The following is a 24,009-nucleotide window of genomic DNA, read 5'->3' on the forward strand; positions in this document are numbered from 1 at the left end:
CACCAACCTTCAGGTCAAGACTTTCATCCAGGGAGTCTCCCATGTGGTTCCTCCCTACAGGATGCCGCTAGAGACCTGGGATCTCAACTTGGTTCTGGGGGTTATTCCGGAACCTCCGTTCGAACCCCTTCAAGACGTTCCGCTCTCTGTCCTCTCTTGGAAGGTTGCCTTCCTGGTAGCGGTGACGTCCATTATTATTATTATTTATTATTATAGCGCCATTTATTCCATGGCGCTTTACATGTGAGGAGGGGTATGCATAATAAAACAAGTACAATAATCTTTAACAATACAAGTCACAACTGGTACAGGAGGAGAGAGGACCCTGCCCGCGAGGGCTCACAATCTACAAGGGTTTCAGAGCTCGCCGCTTTATCCTGCCGGGCTCCTTTCCTTGCCTTTCACCAGGACAAGGTAGTCCTACGTCCTTCTCCGGCATTTCTTCCGAAGGTGGTCTCATCTTTCCATCTCAATGAGGACATCATTCTTCCCTCCTTTTGCCCGCAGCCCAAACATAGGGTCGAGAAGGCTCTCCATACCCTGGACGTGGTAAGGGCCCTCAGGAGGTACATTTCCAGAACGGCTCACTTCAGGAAATCGGACGCCCTTTTCGAGCTCCCGGAAGGTCACAGAAAGGGTTTGGCTGCGTCTAAATCCACGATAGCCAGATGGATCCGATCTGCTATCCAGGAATCCTATCGGGTCAGGGGCAGTCCTATCCCGGCGGGGATTAGAGCTCACTCCACTCGGTCGATGGGTGCTTCCTGGGCCATCCGGCACCAGGCAACAGCGGAGCAGGTTTGCAAGGCCGCAACGTGGTCCAGCCTGCATACTTTCACAAAGCATTACAATGTTCACATTCAATCCTCTGCGGACACGGCCGTTGCGCATTTGTAGTCAGATGGTACACGGAGTTATTTTGGTTGTATTGTTTCCCTCCCAGGGACTGCTTTGGGACGTCCCATGGTCCTGTGTCCCCCAATGAGGCGAAGGAGAAATAGGGATTTTTGTGTGTACTCACCGTAAAATCCTTTTCTCCGAGCCACTCATTGGGGGACACAGCACCCACCCTGGTAGCCTTTCGGCTCGTGATCTTGTTTTTTTTTTTTTGATCTTGACTGTTTGTTTGACATGTTATATTCTAATGTTACTTGTTATATTGTTACTATCCTACTGCTTTTGCACTAAACTGGGTGTCTGGAAGCCAGTACGAGGGTGTATACTGCAGGGGAGGAGCTAACCTTTTTTTGTCTCAGCTTAGTGTCAGCCTCCTAGTGACAGCAGCATAACCCATGGTCCTGTGTCCCCCAATGAGTGGCTCGGAGAAAAGGATTTTACGGTGAGTACACACAAAAATCCCTATTTTATTTCCTTTGTTTGTATTGGAACAAAACAAAAAAAGCAGAGACAAAAATGGCAAATGTCACATAATTTCACACAAAACCCCCCAAAATGGTCCAGACCAAATTGTTGGCACCTTCAACTTAATATTTGGTTACACACCCTATGGAATAATTAGCTGCAATCATTTGCTTCCTATAAGCATCAACAAGCTTCTTACACCTCTCAACTGGAATTTTGCACCACACTTCTTTAGCAAACTGCTCCAGATCTCTTATTTGAGGAGTGCCTTGTCCCAACAGCAATTTTAAGATCTCTCCAAAGGTGTTTAATGGGATTTACATCCGAACTCATTGCTGGCCACTTCAGAACTCTCCATCACTTTGTTTCCATCCATTTATTTCTGGGTGCTTCTTGAAGGATGTTTGGGGTCATTGTCCTGCTGGAAGACCCATGATGTAGGACGCAAACCCAGCTTTCTGACACTGGGCGCTACATTGCAACCCGAAATCCTTTGGTAATCTTCAGATTTCATGATGCCTTGAACACAGTCAAGACACCCATTGCCAGAGGCAGCAAAAAAACCTGCAAATATCTTTGAACCTCCACCATATTGGACTGTAGGTACTGTTGTTGTAGGCCTCATTCTGTTTTCAGTAAACAGTAGAATGATGTGTTTTACCAGACAGCTCTATCTTGCTCTCATCTGTCCACTAGACACTTACCTAGAAATATTTTAGCTTTGCACATGTACATTTTGGGAAGCTGCACTTTAGTTTTTTTTGTCTCTGTGTCAGCTGTGGGGTCCTTCTGCGTCTCCTGCCATAACGTTTCATTTCATTCTACTGTCGATGGATAGTTTGCATTGACACTGATGCACTCGGGACCTGCAGGTCTGCTTTAATTTCTTTAGAACTTGATTGTGGCTGTTTATGCACCATCTGGATTGTCCTGCATTGCATCCTTTCATCAATTTTTCTGACGTCTATGTCCAGGGAGATTAGCTACATTGCCATGGGTTGTAAACTACTTTATTTCTACATGCTTAGTGTGGCACTCACAATACAAAGATTGAGTCAACTTTTCCCCCCTTTTTTTTTTTTTTGTGATTTTTCATATTGCCCACGTCTGTTACTTGCCACAGGTGAGCTTGAATGAGCATCACATGCTTGAAACAAAGTGTTTTACCCACAGTTTTTGAAAGATGCCAACAATTTTGTCCGGCCCATTTTTGGGATTGAGGGTTCTGTGCAGGATCTCATTTGTTCGCAGCCTTATTATACACAAAATTGCACACACATACTAAAATTCAGCTGATTTATAGATTGAACTCAACCAATCTGCATGCAGCAAGCTCTAGTGCCAGGAATATAACAAGAACATCTAGTAAACTGTGTGTGTATATATATATATTAAGCGCACACGTGTATACATAAGAGCATAGATTTGTTAGCCCGAATACAAACCTCCTTTCATCCTGAGACATCACGTAGCTGTTCTGCAGTATGTGCCGTTCACACCCTGACCCAAAAGGTGCTTCCCTGTAACCCATCTGAGCCTCTGCTCCTGCCTCCATCCTAGATATGTGCTGCTTGTGAACAGCCTTTTTCCATAATGCCATCGCTAATGTTTGGATTGGCCTTACTCATAACTGTGTAGGCTTTCTACAAAACTGTCATGTTTGTCACAAATTGCTCCATTTGCTAATTAACTTGATTTTAGAAGATGAATCCTGCTTCCTTTAACAGTTTTGTGTCTTGTTTTGTAACAGCGATAACCCTTTAGTAGTAGATATCTGAACAGCTTGGATTGCAACTTTCATTCCATGTTGCAAATATTGAAAGGAATTGTGCATATTCTCATTTTATGCACATTGCAAATCTTCAGAACAAAAAAAAAACAACAACAATTTCCTTTAGGAATTCTGATGGCAACGTGGGTGAAGATGTGAAATAATTGTGGAGGGGGTTTGTGTTTTGTAGGGTGTCAGCGTGGAGGCGGTGGATCCAGTGTTTCAGGCTAAAATGTTGGACATGTTGAAGCAGACCGGAAGGTAAGACCATAAGCATATTGATACTTTATATACTCCTCAGCTATGACCAGCATTTACCCCTTCCCTTCAGGTATTGGGGTGTGGAGTGGGCTAAGGAGCAGAGCCCCCATCTTACCTGCCAGGTGCTGGCTCTGTTACACAGCTGGCATCTGCCTGTACCAGCAGCGGTCAAAGCTTTCTCTGATCGCTGGTGTTTAATCATATAAATGCCTCTGTCAATGACTGATATTGGCATTTAAGTAGCGTGATTGCCATTGGCTCCCCGTGATGCGATCGCGGGGTGCCGATGGGTTATTTTGGCAGCCAATGTCCTGCTGAAGAACCCACCCCGTTGCCCCCATGGCTGCCATCTTGGTTTTATCTATGAAGGGTAGGTCATTCATGGGCTTCATCGGAGAACATCAATCTGACTATACTTAGGCAATACTATAGTATTCCAGTAAATGATCGCACGTTTATGTCCTCTAAACGACAAATAAATTAAAATTAAATCACTCATATTTCCCACTTTTGAAATAAAAAAAAAAACTATTTGATGTTGCAGCATACATAAGTTAGATCAAAATACAAATTTAATCAAACCGTACGGAAAACACCGTAAAGAGAAAAAGAAATCACAATGTTATTGCATTTTTTCATTTGTTACCCACCCCCCCAAAACTTCACATATACCCTAAAATGCCTTATCAATTACATTAGGAAAAATATACATGACGTTGGTGCAGGAAACTCATCAACAGGCAGTAAACTGTATGAGCATGAAAAACGCTGCAAAACCAGTTTTGTTTTTTTAAGCATATTCTTTACTGCCAAGATGGCAGGTTTTGCCTATAGAGAATAAAAACGGCAAAAAACGCGTGTTAACAAAGCCTTAGGGAACGTGCACCAGGAATTTCTGCCTTGTATGATCAGTGGCAAATTCCGCACCAACTTTTTCTGGATCAATTGCCGAAAATCTTCTACAGATTTCAGATCCACAATAGCGGTCATTTCCCCCTATATTGTGACTAGTCTCCTCTGCTGTGCTGCTATAGTCTTGTAGTCACATACCCTTAGGCGTCAGTTTTTCACGTACATGTTCTGTCTGTGTTTTTCATCCATACTTCACATAGCCATAAAACCCGTTTTGCATGTTAGATTTTTTTTTTTTTCCTCTCATACACACTGGCCGGAGCCATTCACTAGGAAGGGCGTCTTTGATCTCGTCTGTTTTTAAGGGGGAGTTTTTATCCTTTTTTCTTTTTACGTGCATCAGTGGTCTGTAAAAGAAACAAGTCTGTGTTTGGGGTTTTTATTGTTTTTGTTTTTTTTTGCTAACCCATCATCCACAAAAAAGTACGTTTTTTTTTTTTTCTTCCCGATCTTGTTTGCTCAGAAAAATAGTTCATCAAAAAGTGTATACCGCTCAGCTGCCATCCGGGTGTAATCCATGTGCTGTCTGTTCTTAACTGGAAGGAGAAACTTGGAATTTTTTGTTTTTTTTCTTTTGCATCTGAAAAGACGGATGTCACACGGATGATAAAAAATCATATCCAGCACATAGGTAATTTTTTTTTCTGCAGCCTCTGTGGGCTGCCATTTTTTATTTGCTGGTGTGTAAGTGTCTGAGCACAACACTTGTACACCGTAGGTCCGGCAGCTGCAGGCCATAGAGGATTGTGGTCAGTGTCTGACCGCATCTGTTATACCGTGGCTGCTTGTGCTTTGTACAATACCAGGATTCCTGACTTTTCCTCACCACTGCTATACGAGCTGCAGTGTTCAGTGCACAGCAGAGAGATCGTCACACTGCTGTGCTCTGCACACAGACTCGGCTCTGCTATGTCAGATGTCCGTAGTGCAGGGACGTCTATGTGAGGCGCTAGTGCTGCATCTACAAAGTGCATCGGTAGAATGGGAGGAGAGGAGTGACGTCACGTGGGAGCAGATCCCGACCACTTTTACTGCTTCGAATAACTGCCCCTCCTAGTGTTTAAAAGTGGAAAATATAAAAAGTTTTGAACCATTTTTTTTTTTTTTTGTATTTTAGACCATTTACAAAAAAAGTTATTTTTTTTAAATAAAAATATTGATACTTTACATTCTTTCAATTGTTGGGGGGGGGAAAAACCTTTTTTTGATGCACTCCATTTAAGTACGATCGTGCCGCTCCATTCGCTCCTGACTGAAGCATGAAAAAGCAGGACATCGGGATACAGTAAACCCCCAGCGCTCCTATCCGTAGGTGATAAATGACACTTTTGTTGGAAAACCTTTAAGTGGATGGATTAAATTAAACAAACGTGTATGATATACATATAAAAGTAACGAGACCCTTTTTAAAAGGGGGGCGGGGGTAATAGAATACAAAGATTACATGCCGAACCAAACGGTCTCGTCTGAATCTTCATATCTTCTAGAGCGCTGTTAATTCCACAGTGAGAACGTACAAACTCCATGCAGATGTTGTCTGTTGTGGGATTTGAACCAGGTCCCCAGCGCTACAATACTGCAGTGCTAACCACTGAGCCACCATGCTGTCATTCCCACTATCACCAGCCCGGGTGTCGCTGGTCCCGCCGCTGCACACGCTAATACTTGCGGTTTAGTATTGTACGTGCGAAGATTTGCCGTCCTAGTCGGTCCTAATTGCTTTATTAGTAAACAGTCCTGTCTGGCGAATCGCCAAATGCTAATCCGGCACATCGTCATCATCATCATCTTCTATGCAGTTTTATTCTTTACCTCTCAACAGTTGTCATGTTCGCGCTCAAAATTCTTATACTGCGAAAGAAGAGAGAAAAAAAAAAAAAACCTTCAAAATTAATGTTAGCAAAAGGCTCAGCAGCTGAGCGGAACAGTGCAAATTGCTTTTTGACTGGGTTCCTAGTTGTACTGCTGGTTTAATTGATATTTAAAGAGAAGATATTTACTCAAGTGCTGAAAGGGTAAAAACTGGCTCAGGGAAGGTGTGGTAACAGGGTGAAGTACTGAAAGCACGATCTACTACCGCTAATGTGTATCCCTTAATGATAGCACTCCTTTGTCACACTTCTTCATGCTCATGCTTTCTCATGGTGAACGTTCCTAATGGCGCCTTTTTCACACCGTTCAATTTCCTCTTTCCAGTTCTAATTTATACCCCGCGTTAGTTTAATGCCTCTTTCCATATCGCACCGTGTTTTGGGAACCTGAGCCCCGTCTTCTCGTTCCAGGCCCGAGATGGTGGTCGGATGGTACCACAGTCACCCCGGTTTTGGTTGCTGGCTCTCCGGAGTCGATATCAACACCCAGCAGAGCTTCGAAGCCTTATCCGAACGAGCCGTAGCCGTGGTAGTCGACCCCATTCAGAGTGTAAAAGGAAAGGTAAAGTACAAGCTGTTTATTTACCAGCTCGGTCATGTAAATGTTGCATGTGTTTTTTTTTGGTTTTTTTTTGTTTTGTTTTTTTGCTGTAATTTTCCACTTTTTTTTTTTTTTTATTTTTTATTTTTTCAACGCATCGATGTGTAATTAAAACAATGCCTTCTTCCGAAGAGCCTTGTTTGTCCGTGCTTGAGATGGCTCGTGCAGCATGAATGAGCCGTCTCCTGCTCCCTTTTGGTTAATCAGACACTGATGACATGTTGTGTTTTTTTTATTTTTTTTTTAATTTTAATAAAATGTTAGAAAACTATTAAGGATTACCGGGTTGTTTCTCAATCCCATCGGGCTGTAGATTCTCCCCTAAATATCCCGGCACAACCCTTCCATTATGAAGGCTTTAGTCTACAAGACGTCCAAAGTTTTCCCCGAAGACCATGTCCCCAGCACCTCTTATTTTTTCCTCTTTTTTTTTTTATTTCCTCCGTCAGAAGGAACCAATGAGTAATTTCAATACGTCTACTGCCTTTGAAAAGAAATTATCTTGCAAAACATATCGGGTTGTAGTTGTCCTTTGTTTAAGTCTCTTTTGTTCTTGTTTGGTTTCCATTTTGCTTTTTTTTTTTTTTTCCCTTTTTTTTTTTTTTTTTTTTTATTATTTCGCTTCAGCCCCATATGCCATTTTCCTATTTCCTGCCTCGTGACAGCAGGGTGCAGGTCTATTATCACCTTCACAGAGCTGTCTGCAAATGTGAGAGGCAATTCGATTTTGCTCAGCCACAGGGAGAGTGGATTAGCTAAAAAAAAAAAAAAATTTAAAAAAAAAACGAAAAACTCCGAAGCTCCTGAAATTGGCTGGAATGGTTTACTGCTTTAAGACGCTGCTGAGGTGTCTTGTTGGAACATGTCACTTCCATTGTAATGTAAAATAATAGATATGATAAAATGATCGCAATGCATTATTAGAGAAGTTTGCCTTCCCCTTAAAATAGCCCGTCATTATGGAGCTCGCTAAACATCGCGCTGCGCAGCGCAAGCACCAACACTTTTTTTTTTTCTTTTTTCTGTTTTTGGGGGAGGGGGTAAGGTATATGATACATAGAAGCTGTTCATTGGCATATTTCACTGGGGGAACGAAAAACATTTATTTCACAAGTTGACTTAAGTTTTAATTGCTGTGAATGTAGTATATTACCCGAGAAATAATTGCTTTTCGGTGGGGTGGGGGTAAACTGAATGTCTTGAATGACTGGGCCCTAATTAACTAATAAACTAATTGGTTCAGCAATGTTTAATTAGCAAACATATTGGATCACTGTCTGGGGTAATTTGGGACTGCTAATGTTTAAGAACTGTTTGGCTGCCCATAGAACATCATTGTACAGTCCCCGTCACTGAAGAGATGAACCTCAGTCCTATTGTGTAAGTGATATCACATCAGAACGCTAACAAAGATTGCCCCTGGAATTTATTTTTATATACCTAGAAGTAATTTGTATGCTCACAGTGTAAGCCCAGATTTACAGGGCTGAATTTACCCGTGTAGTCATTCTCTGTTTAAATATCAATGAAGAACTGAGCATAATGTCTGGATAGATATGTAACAGATGGATATGATATAAATGAAGTAGATAAGGGATGGATGCATATGGGAAGGATGTGTGGCTGTGGAATGGATCCATTTGAGATGGTATGGGGGTGGTTGGGTGGATTGATGGCTAAGGGATAGATGGATATGTGCTGGATGGATTGATGAATGTGTAATGTAGGGATGGCTAGGAGACAGACTGGATGAATGTGGGATGGAGGGACGGTTAGGAGATGTATGAATGTGTGATAGAAGGTCAACTAGAAGATGGATGTGGGATGGAATGACGACTAGGAGATGTATGCATGTGGAATCGAGGGATGGCTAGGAGACGGACGTATGTAGGGATGTCTAGGAGATGGATGGCTGTGGGATTAATGGATGGATGTGGGATGGAGAGACTGCTAGTAGACGGATGGATGTGGGATAGAGGGTAGGCTAGGAGATGGATATGGGATGGAGGGACGGCTAGGAGATGGATATACTGTCATGGCCAAAAGTATTGACACCCCTGCAATTCTGACAGATAATACTCAGTTCCTTCCCGAAAATGATTGCAAACACATTCTTTGGTATTATTATCTTCATTTAATTTGTCTTAAATGAAAAAACACAAAAGAGAATGAAGCAAAAAGCAAAACATTGATCATTTCACACAAAACTCCAAAAATGGTCCAGACAGAAGTATTGGCACCCTCAGCCTAATACTTGGTTGCACAACCTTTAGCCAAAATAACTGCGACCAACCACTTCCGGTAACAATCAATGAGTTTCTTACAATGCTCTGCTGGAATTTTAGACCATTCTTCTTTGGCAAACTGCTCCAGGTCCCCGATATTTGAAGGGTGCCTTCTCCAAACGGCCATTTTTAGATCTCTCCACAGGTGTTCTATGGGATTCAGGTCTGGACTCATTGCTGGCCACCTTAGAAGTCTCCAGTGCTTTCTCTCAAACCATTTTCTAGTGCTTTTTGAAGTGTGTTTTGGGTCGTTGTCCTGCTGGACGACCCATGACCTCTGAGGGAGACCCAGCTTTCTGACACTGGGCCTTACATTATGCTGCAAAATTTGTTGGTAGTCTTCAGACTTCATAATGCCATGCACACGGTCAAGCAGTCCAGTGCCAGAGGCAGCAAAGCAACCCCAAAACATCAGGGAACCTCCGCCATGTTTGACTGTAGGGACCGTGTTCTTTTCTTTGAATGCCTCTTTTTTTTTCTCCTGTAAACTCTATGTTGATGCCTTTGCCCAAAAAGCTCTACTTTTGTCTCATCTGACCAGAGAACATTCTTCCAAAACGTTCTAGGCTTTTTCAGGTAAGTTTTGGCAAACTCCAGCCTGGCTTTTTTATGTCTCAGGTAAGAAATGGGGTCTTCCTGGGTCTCCTACAATACAGTCCCTTTTCATTCAGACGCCGACGGATAGTACAGGTTGACACTGTTGTACCCTCGGACTGCAGGGCAGCTTGAACTTGTTTGGATGTTAGTCGAGGTTCTTTATCCAACATCCGCACAATCTTGTGTTGAAATCTCTTGTCAATTTTTCTTTTCCGTCCACATCTAGGGAGGTTAGCCACAGTGCCATGTTCTTTAAACTTCTTGATGACACTGCGCACGGTAGACACGGGAGCATTCAGGTCTTTAGAGATGGACTTGAAGCCTTGAGATTGCTCGTACTTCCTCACAATTTGGTTTCTCAAGTCCTCAGACAGTTCTTTGGTCTTCTTTCTTTTCTCCATGCTCAATGTGGTACACACAAGGACACAGGACAGAGGTTGAGTCAACTTTAATCCATGTCAACTGGCTGCAAGTGTGATTTAGTTATTGCCAACACCTGTTAGGTGCCACAGGTAAGTTACAGGTGCGGTTAATTACACAAATTGGAGAAGCATCACATGATTTTTCGACCAGTGCCAATACTTTTGTCCACCCCCCTTTTTTATGTTTGGTGTGGAATTATATCCAATTTGGCTTTAGGACAATTCTTTTTGTGTTTTTTCATTTAAGACAAATTAAATGAAGATAATAATACCAAAGAATTTGTTTGCAATCATTTTCAGGAAGAAACTGAGTATTATCTGACAGAATTGCAGGGGTGTGAATACTTTTGGCCATGAATGTAGGATGGAGAGACTTCTAGTAGACGGATGGATGTGGGATAGAGGGACGGCTAGGAGATGAATATGGGATGGAGAGACTGCTAGTAGACGCATGGATGTGGGATAGAGTGTAGGCCAGGAGATGGATATGGGATGGAGGGACGGCTAGGAAATGGATATCGGATGGAGAGACTTCTAGTAGACGGATGGATGTGGGATAGAGGGACTGCTAGGAGATGAATATGGGATGGAGAGACTGCTAGTAGACGCATGGATGTGGGATAGAGTGTAGGCCAGGAGATGGATATGGGATGGAGGGACGGCTAGGAGATGGATATAGGATGGAGAGACTGCTAGTAGACGGATGGATGTGGGATAGAGGGACGGCTAGGAGATGAATATGGGACGGAGGGACGGCTAGGAGATGGATGTGGGATGGAGGGACAGCTAGGAGATGGATGTGGGACGGTTAGGAGATAGATGAGGGACGGCTAGGAGATGGATGTGGGATGGAGGGACGGCTAGGAGATGGATGTGGGATGGAGGGACGGCTAGGAGATGGATAAATGTGGGATGGAGGGACGGCTAGGACATGGATGGATGTGGGATGGAGGGACGGCTAGGAGATGGATGAATGTGGGATGGAGGGACGGCTAGGACATGGATGTGAGATGGAGAGACTTGCAGTAGACGGATGGATGTGGGATGGAGGGACAGCTAAGAGATGGATGAATGTGGGATGGAAGGAATGATTAGGAGGTGGATGGATGTGAGATGGAAGGACGATTAGGAGGTGGATGGATGCGAGATGGACGATTAGGAGGTGGATGGATGTGAGATGGAGGGACGGCTAGGATGTTGATGGATGTGGGATAAGGATTGAGGGATGGCTAGAAGACGGATGGATGTGTGATGGAGGGATGGCTAGGAAATGGATATGGGATGGAGGGACGGCTAGGAGATGGATGTGGGATGGAAGGACGGTTAGGAAATGGATGTGGGATCTAGGGACGGCTAGGAGGCGAATGGTTGAGTTGGATATGTGCTGGATGGATTGATGAATGTGTAATGTAGGGATGGCTAGGAGACAGACGGGATGAATGTGGGATGGAGGGACGGTTAGATGTATGAATGTGTGATAGAAGGTCGACTAGAAGATGGATATGGGATGGAATGACGACTAGGAGATGGATGTGGAATCGAGGGATGGCTAGGAGACGGACGTATGTAGGGATGTCTAGGAGATGGATGGCTGTGGGATTAATGGATGGCTGTGGGATGGAAAGACTGCTAGTAGACGGATGGAATTGGGATAGAGGGTAGGCTAGGAGATGGATATGGGATGGAGGGACTGCTAGTAGACGGATGGATGTGGGATAGAGGGATGGCTAGGAGATGAATATGGGATGGAGAGACTGCTAGTAGATGGATCGATGTGGGATAGAGGGTAGGCTAGGAGATGGATGTGGGATGGAGGGACGGCTAGGAGATGGATGTGGGACGGCTAGGTGATGGATGAATGTGGGATGGAGGGACGGCTAGGAGATGAAGGTGGGATGGAAAGACGGCTAGGAAATGCATGTGGGATGGAGGGACAGCTAGAAGGTGAATGGGAGGAAGATTATGAGGTGGATGGATGTGAGATGGAGGGAAGACTAGGAGGTGGATGGATGTTGGATGGAAGGATGGCTAAGAAATGAATGTCTGAGCCGTCCTTCCATCCCACATCCATTCATCTGAGCCGTCCTTTTATCCCATATCCAGATGGATATATGATGGAGGAACGGCTCGGGGACAGACGGACATAGGGACTGCTAGTAGACCCATGGATGTGTGATGAAGGGACTGCTAGGAAATTGATGGATTGATTTAGGAGAGTGAATGGATAAGATAACAATAAGGGATGGCTATACAGACATGATATAGATGGATGGGTATAGTATAGATATACCGTAATTCATGTATATGATGTGATCTAGTTGGATGGACAGCCATGAGATGGATATTATATTGATGGAGTAGATAACTGATCTATAAATGGTTTGATGGTGAGATAAGGCGCCTACACACCCTAGTGTTTCAGAAAGGAGCTAGTGATAAGTACCGGGTTCTGTCTGGTACCTGGGAGACACATGGGGTCACAGCAGTCTAGATCAGTTTGTATTGATCCTGCAATACAAAGGACTGGTAAATTACATTCGATTAGACAGACAGACCGATAAGAAGGTAGATCTTAATTATATACTGATGTTTAGTTATTCTAGATTTTTTTTTTTAATAACCTTTCTTGAACTGAAATTGTTATTGAAGTTCACATAAATGTGTTCCATAAAATAATTTTGCAGCTTTTAACTTTTGCGCCCCATGTTTCAGCTTTTTCACTGCAGCCTTGAATGGGTTAACCCTGGCTGCCACTTATAGGTATTTCCAAGTTGTGTAGTAAATAGAGCTGTAGTGATGAATCCTCCAAGGAAACGGTGAGAAAATGCACATACTCCAAGGAATCTGTTTTCTGCAGCCAAAATTGACTCTGTATAAATAATTTGAAGGCGTCTTAACTTCGAGCACACAATCACATCATTTCACTGATATTCCTTTGGCGTGAGCCCGTTTCAGTTGTTTGTGCTTTTCAGCGAAAATGGCATAAAAAGTCCTGATTTCCCTGAATTTTTTATGCCGAGGGGCTTACAGCCGGCGGGAGATGATGTTTGTCACTCGTGGCCGCCTGACAGAGCACGGCAGCAGAAGTAACGTACCCAGAGCTGCGCTCGCAGGGTCACATGTCCACTATAAATGTTTAACGATCCTGCAGGTTTCGCAAGGAGCTGATGGCTGATCTGTTGCAGGTGATAAAAGATGTTTAGATGGGACATTAGTTGGTGTTTTTTTTTTTTTCTTCATATTCCACACCTGGCAGATCAACAATGCTTGTGTGATCACAGAATACATTACAATACCAACATGGTCGACTTAAAATCACACCGGTGCGCGCAGGTTCCCGAAAGTGGTGAGTCAAACGTGGCTCTGATATCCCTGCGAAAAGCAAGCGGCAGGCATACGTCTGGCGTACGTAATATCCTGATTTATGAAATCTCCTAGGCTTTGCTGCTACTGTAAAACGTCGCTTAAAATTTGCATTAAAAAAAACGCAACATGTCAACATATCCAAAACTAAGGGAAAAAAAAACGGAGTAGCAACAAGCCACAATAAATGAATAAACATTGTGTATATGTAGACAGTGAGACAGGACTTATCTACTCCCCTTTGAAAAAGCAAGTAAGTGAAACGCACGTCAGTGGCTGCCAGGAGCGGTCTGGACCTACCATGGGTAAGCCTCTGGATGGGTGCTGTGTTTTGTTGTGGCACATGGATATATTTTATTGATTCTTGCCCTGATCTTTACTTAGCATTGTCCATGTGCATTAATGATAGCCACTCGCCCAGCTTTCCCCGGTCAAATCATTTCTTGACCCTACATCTACCCCCTGCCTACCTTCATGTCTTCTCCAGTTGTTCATACTATTTCTATACGGATTTTGTCTAATCTGTTTTTACTATGATTTCTCAATAAAATGTACATGTCTATTTATTGTGGCTTGTTGCTACTCCATTTAGTTAGTTTTGGATATTGTATTTGTAGTACTCCATTGTGTTTATATTCTTGATTATATTTGGTGAGAGTCTGATACGAATATGCTCTTAGCCTCATTACTTAACTTATTGTGTTTTGGTTTTTTTTATTACCTTTTTAACACGTGAACGTAGCCACTGTTCTTTCTGCCACTTATCTTGTTTTGTTCTAAGACTACGTTCACATTTGCGTTCTGCCGGGCTGCGTCGGGTGCAGCCGCGGCGACGCATGCGTTATGCGCCCCTATATTTAACATGGGGGCGCATGGACATGCGTTGCATTGCGTTTTGTGACGCATGCGTCTTTTTTGGCGCACGCGTCAGAGCGCAGAGGACGCAGCAAGTTGCGGGTTTTTTTTGCGTCCAAAATCATGCCAAAAAAGGACGCATGCGTCACAAGACAATGCGTTTTGGTTTGCGTTGTGTGTTGCGTCGCCGACGCAGCACCGCACAACGCAAATGTGAACGTAGCCTAACATCTGCGGTCTCTCTATTGAGTCATCATAATTTCAATACGCAGAGTTCCCCAAAATCTGCAGGTTCATGAAACTTTTCTCTAATTTGCATGACCTCCTTGTTAGTCCCCCAGAATCATCCATGTTAGGTTAGGTTTTGTTGTCTAGTGGACCCAAACCTCCAAGTCAATCTTTTCAGAAATCAGATCGGAACCTTCCACCGTTATTGAAACTCAAGCTGATGTTCATGGCTGTAAATTAGAAGTAAGCACCAGTAAATGTTAGTCCTTACAGCCAAGGGCTAGTGGGCTCGTGTAGCGCTTAACCGACTTCCCCGTAAGCCGGGCTGACCGCTGTACAATGCCGGGGACTATCGCTGCTTCTTATCAACGCGAGAAGTGTTAACCCCTTAGTGACCGAGCCAAATTTTTGAAATCTGACCAGTGTCACTTTATGTGGTAATAACTCTGCAACGCTTCAACAAATCCCAGTGATTTTGAGATTGTTTTTTCGTGACACATTATACTTTGATAATGGTAAATTTAGTTCAACATTTTTTGTGTTTATTTATAAAAAATATAAAAAATTTGAGAAAAATGTTAAAAAATTAGCAATTTTTTAAATTTGAATGATTATCCCCTTAATCCAGATAGTCATACAACAGCAAACCATTAATAAATAACATTTCCCACATGTTTGCTTTACATCAGCACCATTTGTAAAATGTTATTTTATTTTGTTAGCATTTTAGGAGGTTTAAAAATGTAGCAGCAATTTTTCATTTTTTCAAAGAAATTTAGCACATTTATTTTTTTAGGGACTTATCCATGTTTAAAGTGACTTTAGGGGTCCCATATATTGGGAAACCCCCAAACGTGATACCATTTTAAAAACAGCACCCCTAAACATATTGAAAACTGCTGTCAGGTAGTTTATTAACCCTTCAGGTGCTTTACAGGAATTAATGCAAAATGGCATGACAGAAATGAAAATGTGTATTTTTACCACCTAAATGTTGCTAACTTCTAAACAGATTACTATAGCCGGCAGACTCTAAGGCCGCTATTTGGTCATGAATTGCCATCGCAAACATCAGGACAACAAAATCATGATCTGAGGGCCCCAATTGGGATAAAGAAGAAGCCCCCACACTCTGTTAACCATTTATAATGATGTAGTCACTATTGACAGCAGCATCTAAGGGGTTAAACAGATTTAGAAGGCGCAAATACTGATCGTGGCTGATACAGCAAGTTGTCAGCTATAGTGTACAACCAACAGATGATGGATTGTCATCTGTATGGGGAGGCTATTCTCTTATATCTCAGGTCAGTTAAAAGACGTATTGGCGGTCATTAAGGGGTTAATTTGTCCTCCAGACAACAGATCATGCTGCCTCCTATGGAAGCCTGACAGGTGTGCCCTGCGCTCTTCTCACCATATTTTGTCCTGTGTAGTAGTGTTATTGGGAGTTTTCGCATACCGATACTTTTGGTTTATCGTCGTAGCATTTGTGTCACATGTTTTTAGTCTGGTGAGAAGTGATAAATTACTTCCCATTATTTGCTGCCGCTGTTCTTCTGTAGCCTCATGACTTGACTATATTACTACTAAGCTGGTGTTATGTCTCTGGGTGCCGGGGAATGGTTTTGCTGTCCGTGATGTGCTTTTTTTTTTTTTTTTTTTGGTTCTCAGCTTAATGTTCTCTTTTTTCCATTTTTTTCTGCAGATTGTCCAATTGTATTTTGTAGGCCTTAGCTTAAAATTTGTATAACACTGTGCAGTATCATGGAGATCACTTGAATTTGTTTTAGTAAATGCGTTACTGTGGTTTTGACCTTCCGCGAAGGCTACCTACAGGCAAATCTGCTCCCTAATTGGGCTACCTTCTTACACGAGAACCAAAAAAAGTTTGAGTTCCAACTCGGTGTACGAAGTTACACCGGCCATTGCTCCATAGATAGGAGAGGTGTGGGGGTGACGTAGATGAAACCATGATGATATTTTGATTTCTTAGGGACCAAATCCATTCAGGTAGATACCCTACCATTTAAAGGGAACCTGTCTCCAGTTTTGTCATTTGTCAACTAAAATGATCAAGTTATTCAGCGCCTGCCTGTTCTGCATTCCATAAATAGTTATATAACCCCCTGACTCCTCCAAAAAACTTTTCAAGCTCTCCCACGTTGTTTGTTAATCCTTTCGGTCCGGTGGGCATTCATGCTTTGCTCGCTATCCCTCCTTCCGGCTGCTGCTCGTGGTCCTCCTGTCTTGATTGATGTGGATGATTCCTCCTACGTCATCCAGGTTGCCTGGTGAAATCTTGCGCCTGCACATTGTTTTGCACTACTGCGGGCACACGCGCACTTAGTGCAGTGCTGGGGTCCGGGGTTCAAATCCCGCCAAGGACAACATCTGCAAGGAGTTTGTATGTTCTCCCCGTGTTTGCGTGGGTTTCCTCTGGGTTCTCCAGTTTCCTCCCACATTCCAAAGATAGGCAATTTAGATTGTGATCCCCATCGGGTACAGCGATGATAATGTGTGCAAACTGTAAAGCGCTGCGGAATATGTTGGCACTATATAAAATACAGATTATTATTATTACTTATGTTTACGGCTCTGCCCGCAGTCGGGCAAAGCATACTGCGCAGACAGGATTTCTCTGCGCAGGCGCAAGACTTCACCGGACAATGTGGATGGCATTCTCCACGTCAATCAAGGCCGGAGGACCTCAAGCAGCGGAGAGGGATAGAGAGCACAGAATAGACACCCGCCAGGCCAACAGGATTAACATCTCCTGCACTCATCTGATATGCGGATGGGCACACAGTGCTGCACTCAGAGCCACTCATGTCTGCAATTTTCAGATGTGACTAGTCCTGAAGTTTTATTACCGCCATGTGAACTTTAACTGTTGGCTGAATAATCTTTTGGCCAACAACTATTTCTTCTGGATCTCCAACATATGAAGAAAGGAAGAAGTCCCTTCCAGACACCTCTGGTGATGGCTATTTGGGCATCTTACATGCCCAACCCTTCTATCCTCCTTCGGGAGATCTTTTGCCCAGAGAGTGTGCTGCCCGAACTTAATCCACGGCCATTCACACACACAATGTCCATGCAGGAGCTATCTTTATTCAATATGCAAATGTGGGTGTTCGGTGCACTCTTCAGTGTGGCCAAAAGCTGAGTGCACTTTTCCACTCCTTCGAATTATCATGCCTTACTCTCTATTGATTGGCAGCGCTCACTTGCCCTGAGCGGTGCTTGTGTGTTCCAGCTCGGCTACTGCCCGGACACTGTGCACACTCCCAATTTCGTAAGCGCTTGCTCTGGGCAAGAGAGCCCTGTTGAGCATGAGTGGAACGGTGCACACAGCGCTCCGCCATGCCGAAGGTTGCACCGAACACCCACATTTGCATGTACAATCTGGGTTTTATAGGGGCTACATCTCTTTTCTGTCTGTCTTAGTGATAAAATTCCTTTAAAATTAAGGAAATATTGAAGATTTTAGATAGCCATTTAGGCTTTTTATGATATTTACAGGAACGTGTTTTCTGTGCCTCCAAAATAAATTCAAAGCAGATGATAAAAGCAATTGTGTTTATTAATTCCTGTAAAATTTGGAGATCGTTTAGCTTTTGCTGATATTTTGGCACATGGTTACCTTTTTTTTTTTTAATTGAAAATATTGTATTGCTAATCCGTGGGTCAGTCACCTCCCATCTCGGTATAGGATAAATATGGATTTCAGCTCCTTTTTTACTTTTTTTTTTTTTTCCATTTCATTTTCCAAGGCATAATGATTTCACCAAGAGAAGGCAGATGTACAAAAAAGATGTAGCTTCTATTTTCCTATTGACAGCTTCCAAATATTTAGTATTTAATTCCAAGAGTTGCAATTAGTACAGCAAACCATGGTACTCCAAGCACTCATCCCACAAGCTAATTATGTTAGCGAGGTCAGAGAAAATACATATTTTCCGGAAAAATAAAAGGGCTGTATTAGTGAGCGTGTCTCCCATCTTGGCTGTTAGATCACAGTATGTTGATCTGGAGTATAATGTGTACAATTCACAAATTTGTCTGATAACAGGGAGAAGAATTAAAAAAAAATATATATAAAATTGGTGCTCGCGATTGTGTTTATTTTACTAACCAGTATATTCACAGCAATCACTTCCAAATATCTCCGCAGTAAAGATGTGTTAATTACAAAACAGACAAGGTCTTCTATTATATTAAATCTACTAACAAGAAGACAGCAGGAATCACACATTTAAATAGCATTATCAACCCTTCTTTTAGTGCGGTGTTTTGATCCGCGAGTTACGCGTAGACCAAAGGTGCTATTTAAGATTGCGCGTATAAAGCAGGCAGCGTTCCGCGAGCAAAATGCATTCAACAAGCAAACAGACCTTTAGCCGCTACTTTAACAAGATATTAGAATTATAAGCCATCATATATACTGCCGATTCATGCGGCGTTAATAACCAGAGGTTCCCCCAAGCTGGCCTGGGCGCTAATGGCTTTGTTAGAAATTGTCTTTTCCAACATTGACCCCAAGAAGTCTCAAGGCGCAATGATAAATGAACGGAGGAGAGAAATCTGGGGAGGGCTCGTAAGTGGGAAGTTACCTTGGTTCTTTGAAAGGAGGTAGCTCCTCCGCTTCTGGAAGGTTGAACAAACTACCGTTGATCCCGTTATTTAGTTAATGTATAAAGTTTTATTTTTCTTTAAATATATCTTGAAGAATAAAATAAATTCACATCCTTTTTCCTACGCGTGAATGCACACTGTGGAAATTTTCTGCATGAATTTGTGTAATAAAGGACCAACATACCGAGACCTTTAAACATCCCGCCTACACGTAGGGTACAAGTTCTTCTGTAGTGCGGGTTTTAAAATCCATAGAATGTCAATTCTTGGCACAGATTTTGCCATCTGTTTAGGATGAAACTCTGCAAAATCCACAACAAAACCATCACGTGAAGATTTCCACAGCAAAATGCTCAGCAAATCTGCAACATGTCAGTGCATTTTGCTGCAGAAATGCTGAGGACACGATGCAAAAATTCCACATCAAATTCGTTACGTGAGCAGGTTACCGAAGAGCTTGTCTACAAATGGATTTCCTGCCTGGATTTTTGGACGTAAAATCCACAGCAGTTCACTGTAGCGAAAAAGCGAATGGGCGCTTAAAAATCTCATCCAGTTTCTGCAGATAATTTTCCATGCTAAAACTGATTTGCCATCTGTAATTTCTAATCTGCAACACGTCAGATTTATTTATTTTTTTGCAAACTTTGTAGATTTCGCCTTTTGCGGTACCTAGGATGAAATCTGCCGTGTTTTTGTTTTGCTCCAATTGTGGACATATCTTACAGGTGGAGAAGTATAAAGTAACGTACGTTTGTTTGTTATTTTTTGAGGCTAGTTTACTTTTTAAATTCCGTGTCAGAATGGCAGTATAATTCTTCATATAAAGTTTTTATTCTCAGTCTCTACCCACTTAGCCTGATTGACAGCTCCTCAGCGTCCCTCCTCCCTGCTGATATCTCACACTATTCTGTGCAAGCTGCAGCTATCAGGCTCGATGAGTGGAGACTGAATATACTTGGACTAATGAGATTTAATTCAATAGTGGGACTCGTAAATTGTTCATCTTAGGCTACTTTCACACTAGCGTTAACTGCAATCCGTCACAATGCGTCGTTTTGCAGAAAAAATGCATCCTGCAAAAGTGTTTGCAGGATGCGTTTTTTCTCCATTGACTAACATTACGCGACGCACTGCGACGGATTGCCACACGTCGCAACCGTCGCGCGACGGTTGCGCCGTGTTTCGGCCGACCGTCGGCCGCAAAAAACGTTCCATGTAATATTTTTTGCAGCCGACGGACCGTCTTTTCCGACCGCGCATGCGCGGCCGGAACTCCTCCCCCACCTCCCCACACCTCACAATGGGGCAGCGGATGCGCTGAAAAGCAGCATCCGCTGCACCCGTTGTGCGGCGGAGGCAACGCTAGCGTCGGTAACCTCGGCCCGACGCACTGCGACGGGCCAGGCCCGACGCTAGTGTGAAAGAAGCCTTAACGTCATGAATATACCACCATTCTGACAAGGATCTTCAACGTAAATGTACCAGTCTAATCAGGTCTAAGACATCTATTTAATAATATATGGAGTTGGTATTGTGAAATGTGGTGAGCGATCCATTATAAATAAGGATTCTATGAATCAAGCTATAGATTTTTTTTTTCCCCCTTTTACAACCCCTGGCAAAAATTATGGAATCACTGGCCTTGGGGGATATTCATTCAGTTGTTTGATTTTGTAGAAAAAAAACAGATCACAGACATGGCACAAAACTAAAGTAATTTCACATTTCTGGCTTTAAGAAACACTAAAAGAAATCAAGAACAAAAAATGTTGTAGTCAGTAATGGTTACTTTTTTAACCAAGCATGGGGGAAAAATTATGGAATCACTCAATTCTGAGGAAAAAAATGATGGAATCACCCTGTAAATTTTTATTCCCAAAACTAACACCTGCATCAAATTAGATCTGCTGCTCGTTAGTCTGCATCTATAAAGGAGTGATCACACCTTGGAGAGCTGTTGCACCAAGTGGACTGACATGAATCATGGCTCCAACACGAGAGATGTCAATTGAAACAAAGGAGAGGATTATCAAACTCTTAAAAGAGGGTAAATCATCACACAATGTTGCAAAAAATGTTGGTTGGTCATGGTCAGCTGTGTCTAAAATCTGGACCAAATACAAACAACATGGAAAGGTTGTTAAAGGCAAACATACTGGTAGACCAAGGAAGACATCAAAGCCTCAAGACCAGAAACTTAAAGCAATATGTCTCCAAAACAGGAAATGCACAACAAAACAAATGAGGAGCGAATGGGAGGAAACTGGAGTCAACGTCTGTGACCGAACTGTAAGAAACCGCCTAAAGGAAATGGGATTTCCATACAGAAATGCTAAATGAAAGCCATCATTAACACCTAAACAGAAAAAAACACGGTTACAATGGGCTAAGGAAAAGCAATCGTGGACTCTGGATGACTGGATGAAAGTCATATTCAGTGATGAATCGCGAGTCTGCATTGAGCAAGATGATGATGCTGGAACTTTTGTTTGGTGCCATTCCAATGAGGTTTATAAAGATGACTGCCTGGAGAGAACATGCAAATTCCCACAGTCATTGATGATATGGGGCTGCATGTCAGGTAAAGGCACTGGGGAGATGGCTGTCATTACATCTTCAATAACTGCACAAGTTTATGTTGATATTTCGGACACTTTTCTTATCCCATCAATTGAAAGGATGTTTGGGGATGATGAAATCATTTTTCAAGATGATAATGCATCCTGCCATAGAGCCAAAACTGTGCAAACATTCCTTGAAAAAAGACACATAAGGTCAATGTCATGGCCGCAAATAGTCCGGATCTCAATCCTATTGAAAATCTTTGGTGGAAGTTGAAGAAAATGTTCCATGACAAGAATCCAACCTTCAAAGCTGATCCACTAAATGCCAGAGATGGTGCAACAAAATACTAGTGATGTGTTGGAGTGTTTTTTTTTTTGTTGTTGTTGTTCATTTGTTTGTTTTTCATGATTCCATAATTGTTTCCTCAGAATTGAGTGATTCCATAATTTTTCCCCTATGCTTGGTTACAAAAAGTAACTACGGTATTACTGACTACCACATTTTTTCGTTCTTGATTTCTTTGTGTTTCTTAAAGCCAGAAAGTTGCCATTTGAAATGACTTTAATTTTGTGCCATGTCTGTGATCTGCTTTTTTTTCTACAAAATTAAACAACTGAATGAACATCCTCCAAGGCCGGTGATTCCTTAATTTTTGCCAGGGATTGTAATAGAGCAGTATATATACATTGAAACACTCACACAAAAAAAAAAAAGAAGAAAGTTCTAACTGCAACAAAAAAAAATTAAAAATCAGCTCACTTTTTAATACTTTAACATCACTTACTTGCATTTATATTTTTATACTATGTTGTTAACAGGATTGTGATATTTTAATATCTGAGTAAAGAGCAATCCTATTTAGGCTTTGAGTGTATTTATAACAAGAGTTTAATTCTCCCCCCTAGAATTATAAGACACGAAAACAACATTTGTGCATGTGAGGGCTCCTCGAGCGGCTCCCGCAAATGCCCAATGGGGCATTTTCCTCGTAGTTTAATTAACACCTTATTTTGCCCACAACTCATTAAAGCTCTGGACATGAATGAGTAGATTTATTTTTGCTGTTCTGCTGTAAAAAAAAAATTAATAAATAACCGGGCTTCTCACTGCACAGAAAGCAATTATATCCTTACAGAAGTGTACACGTGCCAGATCTGCGCGTGCCTGTATACATTCATATGTCTGCGGAACAGAAATAATTCACGCACTATTTTTGTTTCTAATTTTACATTGTTTAGTGGACTTGCTCTTGTAAGATTGTTGCTATAGTGATTATAATGATGCCATATTTATTTGAACTTCCCCAAAAAAATGCTGTTTGCAAAAAAACAATCTGCTTGTAGATATGCAAATAATGAACAGATACATATGGAAATATTGATGAATTCATGCAAATACCAAAGTAGGTATGACTGTCTGCATTGTGTTTTTCTAGGGCAGAATTATCACTTGGCATATACCAAAGTGATTGAATCAGTCTCTTTTATTTTTTTTATAGGGAAAAAAAAAATCTATATATACTGTATATACTCGAGTATAAGCCGACCCAAGTATAAGCAGAGACCCCTAACTTTGCCACAGAAAACTGAGAAAACTTAATGACTTGAGTATAAGCCTAGGGTGGAAAATGCAGCTGCTACCGGTAAACTTCAAAAATAAAAATACCGTATTTTTTCTGGCTATAAGACGCACCCACGTTTTAGAGGAGGTGGAGCTGCATATTCATCACTGTAATGTGCGGCACCACGTGACCGCTCATACAGGACAAGCTGCGACGCTGAGAGGAAGCATCGAGGGAGCTTGGTAAGTATTTTAATGCCAGCGGGCGGGCGCACAGGGGGTGGGCGGGGGGAGATTACCGTGAACTTTATTTTAACAGCAAAAAAAAACAATGATTTTTCATTCCTTCTCTCTAGCGAACCTGCTGGGAAGAAGGAATGAATTCTGGATTCAGCACCCAAAGCAGGGGACAGCGCTTACTGTAGCGCTGTCTCCTGCACTAGGCGTGTGGTACCCAGTCGGCACACGGACAGCATCCGTGTGCGGTACGTGTTTACACAGACCCATTGACATTAATGGGTCCGTGTGATCCGTGCGCTCCCACGAACACTGACATGTCTCCGTGTTTTTCAAACGGACACACGGTCCGTGAAAACACGCTGACATGTGCAGAGACACATTGATTTTAATGTGTCTACGTGAGTCAGTGTCTCCGGCACGTGAGGAAACTGGCACCTCACGTACCGGAGCCACTGACGTGTGAAACCGGCCTAAG

The 24,009-nt window shown here is 42.4% G+C and overlaps 1 protein-coding gene across 1 annotated transcript in view; it reads left to right on the forward strand.

The window, feature by feature from the left end:
• Positions 1–24,009, forward strand: part of PSMD14 (proteasome 26S subunit, non-ATPase 14) — a 100,858-nt gene that overhangs the window by 58,417 nt on the left and 18,432 nt on the right. The window contains exons 5-6 of the mRNA XM_069733038.1: positions 3,324–3,394; positions 6,589–6,739. Coding sequence (XP_069589139.1) covers positions 3,324–3,394; positions 6,589–6,739 — 222 coding nt within the window. The remainder of the gene's footprint in view (positions 1–3,323; positions 3,395–6,588; positions 6,740–24,009) is intronic.

This window comes from Ranitomeya imitator, chromosome 7 (genome assembly GCF_032444005.1).
Source record: "Ranitomeya imitator isolate aRanImi1 chromosome 7, aRanImi1.pri, whole genome shotgun sequence".
Lineage (NCBI taxonomy): Eukaryota > Metazoa > Chordata > Amphibia > Anura > Dendrobatidae > Ranitomeya > Ranitomeya imitator.